This window comes from Ostrinia furnacalis, unplaced genomic scaffold, assembly GCF_004193835.3.
Source record: "Ostrinia furnacalis isolate ACB-3 unplaced genomic scaffold, ASM419383v2 OfSCF0292, whole genome shotgun sequence".
Lineage (NCBI taxonomy): Eukaryota > Metazoa > Arthropoda > Insecta > Lepidoptera > Crambidae > Ostrinia > Ostrinia furnacalis.
Window position 1 is genome coordinate 25,648 of NW_021130531.1, and position 13,058 is coordinate 38,705.

Below are 13,058 nucleotides of genomic sequence, written 5' to 3' on the forward strand. Positions count from 1 at the left end.
ATTTCCAACAAGTTTCCCCTTTTTCAGTGAATTTAGTGCCACTTTTTTTGGCCAAATGTGACGTACCAAGCTACCCATCCTTATCGCTCTCGTGTTGTTATATTGCTGTCGCACTCGCACACTCACTGCAGCCGCCCGTCGCAGACATTGGACGAAATTCTATGTGCTCGGCGACCGGACTTTAGGTAACTGTGTGGCAGAGTAGAATAGGACCACGCCCACTCTTCCCGCGGATGTCGTAAGAGGCGACTAAGGGAGAAATGCGAACATCAGGCTCCCCCAACCTGTCTAGCCAAGGCACCTGGTAGGAAATGTACGTTGGATCCTGCATTTGGTCAGGGCCGGTCCGTGAGTTAGGGAGCCCTGGGCTAATACTACTTAGGGGCTCAACTACTCTACTCTTTCGCAGTATCGTCTATTTTCAACCGACTTCAAAAAAGGAGGAGGTTCTCAATTCGAACCGTATGTTTTTTTTTTCTATGTTTGTTACGCGATAACTCCGCCAATTATGAACCGATTTGAACAAATCTTTTTTCGGCGTATAGGTAATACCTCAAGGGTGGTCCCATTTAAATTTAATAATAGAAAAAACAACCCGCAAGGGTGGAAAATTGGGGATGAACTTTTTATACGCAAATGCAATATCTCCGCCGATTATAAATCAATTTGAACGATTATTTTTTTGTTGAATAGGTATTATCAAAAGGGTGGTTTCATGCGAATTTGAAGAAAATATTTCACCCCCAAGGGTGGAAAATTGGGGATGAACTTTTTTATACGCAATATTTTTAATTTTTAGTTTTTTTTGTGTTCACGCATTTGAAGTCGGTTTTATTTTTTTAAAAAGCTAATTATTGACTTTGACTTGACTTAGCTGGGGGCTCCTTGAATCCACGGGGCCCTGGGCTGAAGCCGAAAAAGCCATATGGTAGACCCGGCCCTGTTTTTGCTTCTGGTGAATTGAATAAGGTCGTGTTCCTATAGTGGAGACTAAATGAATGATGATAATGAAAGGCTTCTGATTCTCAAATAAAACATAGAATATCTTAAAAATAAAATATACTATAGACATACAAGATAATTATAACAGTTTTAACATATTTTATTCCCTTGAATGTTATTTCTGTTGTTCATCATAATCTTCTCCTGGCGTTTCTTTTCTTCTTTGAACGCTTCTTTGTTCGCCTTCTTCTCTATCCGTCTTTCCTTTCTGTATTCTTTGAGGAGGCGCTTTCTTTCTTTCTTCTCTTCTGCGCTTTCGTCTTTGGGTCTGGAATAAAAATAGGTTTTATTATGTTACATTTACCTACGCAAAGTAAATAAAAGAATCAGAAAAAATATTATGTACGTTATATTTTAATGAATTACTGAAGTGTAAACGTGCGATAAACATTTTCAAAATAAATTAAACTGCAACTGAAAATTCTTATGTAGCAATGTGCCACTCTCGGGAACTCTTCCAGGAGTGTTCCCATTTAGTTTTGGGGGGGATACCTGGAATATTCCTTTCGTACAGTCACCGTCAAATAGTTCGTGACACCCAAAGTGACCAAGAAGTTGATAACGCAACCTTATTGCAATTGTAACAAAGACGTGTTGCGAATTTTGGCTACCTTGCGTATCACGAATTATTGGACGCTGACTGCACATAAGAGTAGGCGCACACCGTTGATTTTTCGTCGGGCGATAGTTTAGTCGGGCAGTTGATCAGTATGGGCATGTATGGGAGTGCGCACACTACGCCGATTCGATTTGGCCGATTCTTCATACAATTTAAAATCGGGCACAACTATCGGCCAACTAAAATCAACGGTGTGCGCCTACTCTTAGAGTAAAACCCTCAATATTCCATACTAAACTAAATAGCCACAACACAACACATTTACATTAAAAAAATATTTATTTAGATATTCTCACCTTATAGACAGTACGCTCAAAGTGCTAAGCACGGATTCCGCGTGCGTTCTTCCATCGTCATCACTAGCGCTGTCTGTATCTTCGTTCTGTGCGTTGAACTTGGCCAAAGACTTGATTGTGAGTTTGTTGTCGTTGCCAAGTACGTCTTTGGGCATGCCCGTCTTTACGTTGATTCGGATCTTTTTGGGCTTCTGGGAATTAAAAAGATGAGTGTGAATTTGGCTTAATTGGCACACTCACTGCGGGCGCGCGTCGCACAGTCGCGACAGCAATATAATTACGCGCGAGCGATAAGGATGGGTAGCTTTGGGTCATTGGACAAAATTCTACGTGTTCGGCGACCAGACTATAGTAGTATATAAAGTTCAAAATTCATTAGCAAAACTTAATTTTCGAAGGCAATCTCACCTTAGGTTCCTCAATGAGTTTAGGATGGTTGTACAAATTGGAGTAAGTTGATAGAATAGTCTCGCAGTCCCACTTCTCTTTGGGCTCCACTTCCATAGTCACCAGGTCGTCTTCGGACTCCTCTGATATTTCTTGTAGCCTTTGTATCCTGGGAATAAGGAACAAGATTTTTTTTAATTTGCTGCCTATGATATTGCAATCTTGCAAGGATGCTGGATCAAAACAAATTCAGATGGATAACGCAACTTATGAAAGAAATGAATATTTTTTTACCCGACTGTGTCAGGAGGGAATTATCATAGGGTATAAGGGTCATACTAAAAATCTGACCCTTAGCCGATTATCACACTGCACCGCGCTCCGCCGCGGTACGCGGGACGACAGATTTAATAATTATAGGCAAGTACCTCAGTTTGTATAGAAAACAGGCGCGGCATAACACACTGACAACGCGTTTACGCGCGGGATTCGTTATATGTAGCCACGCGGACCGCGGTGCAGTGTGATAATCTAATTAATAATTAATAATAACTAAAGTGGAGCTTTCGGCTTATGGTGATGGTTACGCCCTACTGTAATAATGTATCTTTCTTTCTTTTCGTTCTTTCTACTGGATCCAACATTGGACGATGTATCAAGCAAGTCTAAAATAGAGTTGAACGCAGTCTCTGGATATGGTAGCTTTCTTGGTGGTGAGTCTAGATATGGAAACTGTCTTAGGCGTAAAAAGGGATCTCACCTGGCTATCTCCTTCTCCTTATCGAGCTGGTACCGCTTCCGGGACTGGTCGAAGTCCTCCGCAGCTCGCAGCAGCATATCATGGGTGTCAGGCATAAAGCCTTCGATCTCTTCCAGGTCTAAAGCACCAAGCTCTGTGTCGTCGTATTCCGCGAACATCTGCGAATTAAATTCATCATCATTGTCATCATCAACTCAGCCATAGGACTTCCACTGCTGAACATAGGCCTCCCCCAATGCTTTCCATGTTGCCTGGATGGTAGCGGCCTGCGTCCAGCGCCTTCCTGCTACCTTTATGATGTCGTCGGTCCACCTTGTGACTGGACGTCACACCACAGAATAATAATAAGTACTACGTCACACGCTGCGTTTTCCGGTACGCGACCTCCACTCCAGAACTTTGCTGCCCCATCGGCCGTCAGTTCTGCGTACTATGTGCCCTGCACATTGCCACTTCAGCTTGCTAATCCGTCATCAGGCCGAAAGTGGAAGCGAGCTTCACTCTGATTCAATAACCACAAAACTGGCTGGTAGTACGAGGGCTGCACTAAAAGTATCGGGAATGGAATATTTCCACTGTTCCAGTCATATTAAAATCTATTTAATTGCAAACTCCAGGGTTTTAAAAATCGTATACCATTTATTTATTTAAAAAAAGATTCTCGGTCGTATCACAAGGTCTTGTCAAACTTGTTTAGTCGTTGAGAAAATGGAATTGACTCGAGAAAATTCACGAGCGATGATTTATTATGACTTTTGAAGTGGTTTAACACAAAAACAGTGTGTTGACCGGATGATTTCTGCATTTGGTAATGAAGCCCCATCCAAAACCACAATTTATCGCTGGTTTATTGAATTTCAACGTGGACGTGTCAAGCTCAGTGATGATCCCCGTCAAGGTCGTCCAAAAACTGCAGTCACCTAAGAAAACGTTGATGCTGTGCGTAAGCTGATTGAAGAAGATCGACATGTGATATACCGCGAAATTCAGGCAACTTTAGACATTGGCATGAGTCAAATACAAATAATCTTGCATGAACAATTAGGTGTAAAAAAGTTGTTTTCCCGATGGATACCGCATTCGCTCTGTGAAGAGCAAAAAGCGGCTCGCGTTACTTGGTGCGTCAGAACTCTCGGGAGATTACATGCAGGATCCTCAAATGCTGTATACAACATCGTATCAGGTGACGAATCATGGATATACGCGTACGAACCCGAAAAAAAAAACCAGTTACGAGTTTGGGTGTTCGAAAATGAATTAAAGCCAACAAAAATAGTTCGTTCACGGAGTGTTGCAAAAAAAATGGTGGCTACGTTTGTCTCCAAAACCGGCCATGTTGCGACTATTCCTCTTGGGGGACAAAGAACGGTTAATGCAGATTAGTATGCTAGCATTTGTTTGCCACAGGTCGTTTCTGAACTCCGTAAAGAGAACTGCAACCGCCGCATCATCCTCTATCACGACAATGCGAGTTCTCACACCGCGCACTGAACAAAAGGGTTTTTAGACCAAGAAAACATAGAATTATTAGTCCATCCGCCGTACAGCCCCGACCTAAGCCCTAATGATATCTATACTTTCCCTAAAATCTATACTTATAATAAATCTGTAAAGAGGTCAATACTGTACATGAAATACACACANTACGTACATAGCAAACAGCACCACTACATACGCAGTCAATTATGATACGATGTGATAATTGTATTTTTTTTTTAGTTTGATTGTGCTCATTATCCACTCATTGTGCTCAACGTCAGTACTCAACACAATATCAGTACTCATTGTGCGAATAATATTTTGTACTACGCAAGCAATATAAACTGTTTATTTATACATAAAACCACAGAATACATAATAGTAGCAACAGAAATTGCACTCCTTTGTGTAGGATCAGATGCCGACATTTTAACGGTAATAATAATAATGCAAAATATCCAACGCACATGGTGCATTCGAAATCGCACCTTACTACTACGCTCACAAGAGCGCATTTTTTTTGTGTTTAGAATTGATCTACGTCACCGCTCAAGCGTCAGGGTTGTATGAGCAATGTAAAATAAATAAAAACTTAATTTTAAGAAGCATTTATTGTATTTACGATTAGAAAACTTTAATCTAGTGGAGTTTGTATAATCGTACCATCTCTAAAGTACCTATTAATAAACTTCAGTGTTGCGATAATTCGAAATTAGTATGTGACAAGTGTAGAATCTCCATCCAGGGTTACCTACATGGAATATTGCAGGAGCACATGTAATTCCATACATCATCAGCATGTTTATGAATGAATAGTCCCTTTCGAGTTATGTATGAGCTCCAGGTGACTATTCAATCTCTCCTCTCTAACTTTAAACAGTGTCTGATTTATTTTGAGAAATGTATGATTTTCTCACTTGATAGCTGAACTTTCTCTACTGATATTATATTATAATACATAATATAATATGCTTACATAATTATGTGCCTGGATGCCGGCGGCGCAGGACCGGTCTTTCTGGAAATCCTTGGGGAATGAACGAACGATATACTTATCTGAATATCTCCCATTTCCATATAAATCTAGAGAAATGCCAACCAATGCGCTGATTTCGAAACCCAGTGTCGCGTTAGAAATTCATACACACAAAGTAATCAAAATAAAAACAATACTTCACGAAGAGTGTGTGTCATGCACAGAATGCACACATTGCATTCAGTACGATTATTCGTTGCCACAGTAATGTACGTACATAGCATACAGCACCACTACATACGTAGTCAATTATGATACGATGTGATAATTGTATTATTTTTTTTAGTTTGATTGTGCTCATTATCCACTCATTGTGCTCAACGTCTGTACTCAACACAATATCAGTACTCATTGTGCGAATAATATTTTGTACTACGCAAGCAATATAAACTGTTTATTTATAAATAAAACGTCAACTGCATGGCACATTGCTGTTGCGAGCAATGTGTTCTGTTTGGCATATTGCTGCGACACTGGCCACGCCCCCTTGTCACATCTCTCTTTAGTTTTTTGTGTTCTGTGATAGGGACCATAGGTGAAACCCAATTGGATGGACTTTCAAGGCTTCTGTCACTCGCTAAAGGTCACGCGATAAGTAAATATCTATCGCTAGTCATGTGGTTTATTCGTCCAAGGTTGGAACACACAAGTGACAGAAGAAGAGGACGCCTGAGAAGTCGCGCGGCATGCTCCTTACTACGTATTGTCTCTTTTAAATAGGTATACATAAGCGTTTTAACAATTATGTATTAATATCAATATTATTTGTATCTCAGAAAGTGACACTTACTAATGATCTGCTTTAACCTCCTTTGCCAGATAGACTTATCTCTTTTTTTTTTTTTTTACTAATATTTTGTCTGTTACTTGTTAGGTAAGTTAACTTTACTGAACACACGTCGGGAGTATTTATTTCGTGAGAAACAAATATTACCTCAGACAGGAGCAAACTTGCAATGTTTAAAAGTCGTTATAAGCGCATAGACGCTATTCGAACTTAACATCGTAACACTTGTTCCGCCTGTTTTTTTTTTTTTTCTTTTTACTATCCCACGTTTTTTATTGCCGCAGTAATTCTGCCAATGTCAAGTGCTTAGGGAGACGCATAAATAAATTAGTCTGCTTCAGTACCACCTCTGTTAAAAGTCACAGTTGCGTTGAAAATATAACTGAAACGGAGACTGTCTACCCGTCACAATCGAACTCTTCCAAAGAATAAGATGCGATCACCCGTTTTCTCAAACATTACTATGACGTCCCACAGTGCGCGTGGACGCACAGGGTGACACATGAACGAACCAATTACAGAGCTTTATTAGATTTGCATTTACTTTATTGCATTAGATTTGCTGCTTAACTTAAGCAGCATCGTTTGTGAATACGGGCGTAAGTCTACTTAGCCGTACTTACTCTTGACAAAAATGATTTTTCCATGGTAGGTACACTGATACAACTAAAAATTGCAATCAAGTCCTATCTACCCACTTTATGATGTCTTCGCAATTAAATGCCTCACATCACAATTTAATATGTCATTGCACTGGAATGCTTTATTTTTAATAGTGACTATAGTCACCATACGCCATCGAGCGGAAAAGGTAATTTATTTTATATTAAAATATCACCAACATGTTTATACTAATCTAGATTTGTACAACAATTAGTAATTAAATAATTCATTTCCATGGCATTAACCAATTTTAAGCATAGACAAAATGGGTACTGCTAATTTGGTTTGAGTGTATTGCATCAAACATTTTAATTCAATCAATAATTTAAAAATAAATACCGTTATTGGATAGTGATCGATCCCAGCATTCCTCTAGTTAATTACGTTGCATGTATCTGCTGTATTTTACGTAATTGTATTACTGGATAGGTAATTAAACTTTTGCTGGTAATTTGATTGTTAAAATAGATATTTACCTAGCCCATAACATATTTTATGACTATGTCATAAATTCCTGTCATATTTCTATGCGCAGACCAGATTAACTTTCAGTATAAAATAAATTATTTTAATATTTTATTGATTATTACTTTTCCGCTTATTTTCGTGAGTGTGTTATATGTATAGTCACTTCTTAATGTAGGTACATGTTACTAACGTAAAATATTAAGAATCGTTTTACTGCAAAACACACACACAACAAAAAGTATTTTCGTTATTTCCGATCGATAAAATAATTTTAGAAACACCATCACTTATCTTTATTATTACAACGGGAATATCACTCTTCACACATTTACACTTTAGTGGCTGAGAAAATATAAAGTAAACACTTCATATTTAAGCACAATCTAAATAGATACTTTGTTTGAAATTAATAATGTTCCGTGAGTTAATTTATAACTTTGACTTATACATGTACCTACTCACTTCTTTTTTTTTTTTTTTAATGCACTCCTTTTTAATCCTGTCGCCATTGTATTGTACACCTTTATCTCCGCCATTAGATTATTATTTGGCTCGCCTACGCACACAGCACGACCTGCCCGCACCACGGTCGGACGCCGAATGCCCCCACCGCCGACTAGGCTGTGACGTATGCGCTCGAGACAAATGTCTATACACTACACTTACCACTAGGCTAATAAGCATAAATTCAAAGTACATACCCTTTCAAACCGGTTATCCAGCAGCGACAGGCCCTGGTTGCGGCGGATCACGCTTGACGACATCGAGTATTGTGAGAAGCGAGACTTGGTGTCGTCCTTGTCGTCCCATGACGCCATCTTGCCTCTTTGACGGGGCTGGAATATTATGTGTAATTCATTGCAGCTTATTTTGAAATAAAATCGATGTTCAAAATAAAACCTAAAAGTATTTCAACACTGTACACCAATACTTTTGCTAACATTATCACTTATTTTGTAATTTTACTATACAAGAGAGGAGCTTCCTAATACAAGCAAAACTGGTGGCTTAATAGGAAGCCCCAAATACTTGTAATTAAAAATGTGTAGAAGTTACCGAAATAAACTTTAAATAAATAAATCTTNCAAAGTTTCAATTAAATTGTTTAAATTTTAGAGGTAGAAAATATTGTTCAAGCAAGCGACGGTATGTCTATAGATAATCACAAAAAGTTACGTATTTTTTTCCCGGAGCGACGATCGACCTATCTCACCTCCCCAATGGCCGGAGCGCGACTAACGTTAACCGAATAGAATACTGTGATTGGTTGCTGGTGTTCAGTTTAACGGCAATCTTGTATTATTACTCAAAATTTTAGGTACCTAAAATCGTGTGACCAACGTATTTCGCTTTCTCAATTCAAAATAATTATAAGAAGATATTTTTTGACTACTGTGTGGAAAGTATATTTAATTGCGATAATTTTAGTATATATGCTACACACAAATTGAATGAAAATTGTGAATGCAGTAACCAAATGTTTCATTGCAACCGAAGGTGTGACACGATGAGAACGCGAAAAATCACCCCGTTTTTTATCGTTTCATGTGATTTTTTTCGTATTATTTTTGCTTCTATTACGACAAAATTTATATTGTATGTAGCTAAATAGATATTTTATCATCTGATTTCAAAGTTATAGTTCTAACTTATACCGTTTATGAACTATTATTGTGTGACCATCAAATTTGAGTGTAAATGAGAAGTACCCAGGTACAACACGCGACGCGAACACCAACACACCTCAGGTCCAGCGAGAACCCTCAGTCTATCGTAGACAAACCCGCGAATTTGGTACTCAGACTATCGAATCGTGGACCTTATTCAAATCAAACCAACCTGAGCCTACTAAATCCATGCAAACTCAATTAAATCAATCACTTGCTAAATCTTCACTAACTCCTAACGCTATTTCCACTAATTCGACACAAACTCAATCCGAAATCAACCCTACCAATTCCAAATCAAACCCTAAATCTGCTAAATCTAAATCGAAGCGTAATTCCAAATCAATTCCTAAATCAAAAACTCCGAAATCTGATCAAACTCAACCATATCATATTAAATCACTTAATATTCCTCACGAAAACCTGCTACATTGTAAATTTCACGTCGACGGCCAACCACTTGTATTGTTAATCGACACAGGTGCCGCCATCTCTGTTATTCGCAAAGATAAAATAGGTAGTAATCAAATTAATTCTAGGGATAAAGTCTCTATAATTGGAGTATCAAACACCAATTCGACCATCAGAACGCACGGAACGTCTAACATTTCTCTTGATAGATTCCCTAGTCACAAATTTCACGTTGCCGATATAAATATAGCAGCAGACGGTATCCTAGGCAACGACTTTATGTCCAAATTCAACGTAAACATTTACATCCAATCAAAATCTATGCGCGTCCGCGATACTTCATACAAACTTTTCTTTTTAGGCGAAGAACCTAAAGAAATTACCAATAAACAATTTGTACCTAAACGATCTGAAACTGTTATTACCTGCTTTAGCAAAGAAATCATTGACGGCGCCGCCATCATTGACAAGCAGTCAATAGATGAACATCTTACTATCCCGAACGCTTTGGTTAGTATTCAAAATAACAAATTCCTAATAACTTGTGTTAACTCGAGTAATGAAGATAAATACATCTCTATGCCTACTATTTCTAATCCTAAATCTTACACAGAATCTCAAAGCCACTTTCAAATCAATTACATCAATCAAAATAATCAGAACACCCACGAAAAGGTAGATAAATTAATCCGACGTGAACACCTGAATCGAGAAGAGTGCGAATCCTTAGATAAAATTATATTAAATTACACTGACATATTTTACACCGAAGGTGACAAACTAACATTCACTAACCACACGAAACATACAATCCCTACTACATCAGACACACCAATCTAAATATATAAAAAGAGAAACTGACTGACTGACTGACAGATCAACGCACAGCCTAAACGGCTAAACGTAGGCACTTGAAATTTGGAAGGGACGTAGCTTAGGTACCGTAGAGGTGCACTAAGAAAGGAATTCCCGAAATTCCCACGGGAACGGGAATTAGCGGGAAAAACGGGATTCACGCGTACGAAGTCGCGGGCGGCCGCTAGTTAATACTAAAACTTATAGATTTCCATACGTACATCAACAGGAAGTAAAAACACAGGTAGATAAAATGCTAAACGAAAATATAATACGACCTAGTACATCACCTTGGAGCAGCCCAATCTGGGTAGTCCCTAAGAAAACGGACGCTTCTGGTAAACAGAAATGGAGGGTCGTAATAGATTATCGTAAACTTAACGATATTACAGTCGGCGATAGCTACTCACTTCCAAACATCACAGACATACTAGACAAACTAGGACACTCCATCTACTTTACTACACTAGATCTCGCTTCTGGATTTCACCAGATCGAGCTCGATTCTAAGGACATTCCTAAGACTGCATTTAACACTCCATACGGACACTACGAGTTTTTGCGAATGCCATTCGGACTAAAGAACGCACCCGCTACCTTCCAACGTGCTATGGACAGCGTTTTCTACGGTCTACAAGGCGAGCGATGCTTTGTTTACTTAGATGACATCGTAGTATTCGCTTCCAGCCTCCAAGAACACGAACAGAAACTTACCGAAGTATTCGATAGACTAAGAACATATGGCCTAAAGGTACAGCCAGATAAATGCGAATTCCTTAGGAAAGAAGTAGCATACCTAGGACATATCATATCTAATGAAGGTGTTAAACCTAATCCCGAGAAAGTCCAAGCAGTCAACGATTTCCCAGTCCCTAAATCATGTAAAGATATTAAATCCTTCCTAGGTCTCGCAGGTTATTATCGACGCTTTATAGCAAACTTTAGCAACATCACAAAACCTTTAACAAGCCTTCTAAACTCCTGAGNCTAAAGAAAGACGTCCCTTTCGTTTGGGGTGAATCCCAACAACTTGCTTTTGATAACTGCAAAAAGATCCTCACTACTACTCCTATATTACAATATCCCGATTTTACCAAAGAGTTTGTCCTAACTACAGATGCCTCTATTCACGCCATTGGCGCCATCCTTTCACAAGGTGAAGTTGGTAAAGACTTACCTATCGCGTACGCTTCCCGCACACTAAATAAAGCTGAATCAAACTACTCCACGATAGAACGTGAACTCCTAGCAATCGTTTGGGCCGTAAAACATTTCCGCCCCTATCTATTCGGACGCAAGTCAAGATCGTAACTGATCACAAACCTCTCACCTGGCTATTCTCTATCAAAGACCCAGGTAGTCGACTTGTTCGGTGGAGATTGAAGCTGGAGGAATATGATTACGAGATCATCTACAAAGCCGGGAAGATTAATACAAACGCAGATGCACTATCAAGACCACCGATTATGAACTCTAATATCATTGATTTAACGTTAGACGACTCAATCCAATCCGACTCAATTGATTACCTACAGATGAATTTTGAACACTATAATTCTCAAGATCGATCCATCGATAGCCCAAAATTAAAAACCTCACCTGACAATTTACTAGATCCTCGTCACAAAAATATATACGTCCCCATATCGTGCCAACTCACAGACCAAAACATAATTTTTAATAAAGCTATACGCTCTTGCTCTCAAACGGAACCCTATTTGAATAAAACTAAGTCTCTTTATGATACTGATCTCTTAATTTCTAACGAAAACCAAAACTTATTCTTTTGTCCCACAAGACCCAATCATTTTGATCCTTGGGATTCCGAAAGTTATTTTAAATCCTTATTATCCTGTCTTCAACAAAATAAAATCGAATGCCTTTATGTCCCTGATTTAAAAAAGGATCCCACTTGCAAATTGAATGGTAACGAGCAATTACGTATCACAGCCTACCTGGCCGAGGTATACGACTGTGATATCATAATCTGCCAAGATAACATCAAATACCCCAAGTCCGAAGAAATCCCGAACATCTTAAAAACATATCACGACGAACCCCTCTCTGGCCATCGCGGTATCGTGGAAACCACCAGAAAAATTCGTGATGAATATTTCTGGAAAGGTATGACAAACGATATAAAAAATTACGTAGAATCATGCACCACTTGTCAACGTAATAAAATACAGAGGAGGAATTTCCAAGCCCCTATGGTTATTACGTCTCAATCCACTGAACCATTCGAAAGAATCTCCCTAGACCTTGTCTCATATTCTGACGTCAGCGACAATAACAATAAATACGTTTTAACCCTCCAAGATGATCTAACTCGATTCGTCCAAGCATATCCTATTCCCGACAAAGAAGCCATAACAGTCGCTAAAAAACTACTCCATTTCTGCCAGCATTACGGCATTCCCAGAAGATTCCACTCGGATCAAGGTACGGAATTCACGAACAACGTCCTCAAACAATTAACCAGATTCCTTGGTGCTAACCACACTTTCAACACTGCATACCATCCTCAGACGAACGGTGCTCTTGAACGTTTTCATGCCACCTTACGTGATCATATCAGAATGTATCACAACCGTCGTCTCAAAGACTGGGATAAGATCATCCCTTTCG

General features: G+C 38.9%; 1 protein-coding gene across 1 annotated transcript; it reads right to left on the bottom strand.

The window, feature by feature from the left end:
- Window positions 1–1,086: 1,086 nt before the first annotated feature.
- LTV1 (LTV1 ribosome biogenesis factor) lies at window positions 1,087–8,375 on the bottom strand (the record flags this gene model as incomplete). The annotated part of the gene is made up of 5 exons (XM_028312595.1): window positions 1,087–1,270; window positions 1,918–2,108; window positions 2,326–2,473; window positions 3,065–3,222; window positions 8,199–8,375. Coding segments are annotated over 5 exons (852 nt in total), but the record flags the coding sequence as incomplete, so codon positions are not given.
- Window positions 8,376–13,058: the final 4,683 nt, after the last annotated feature.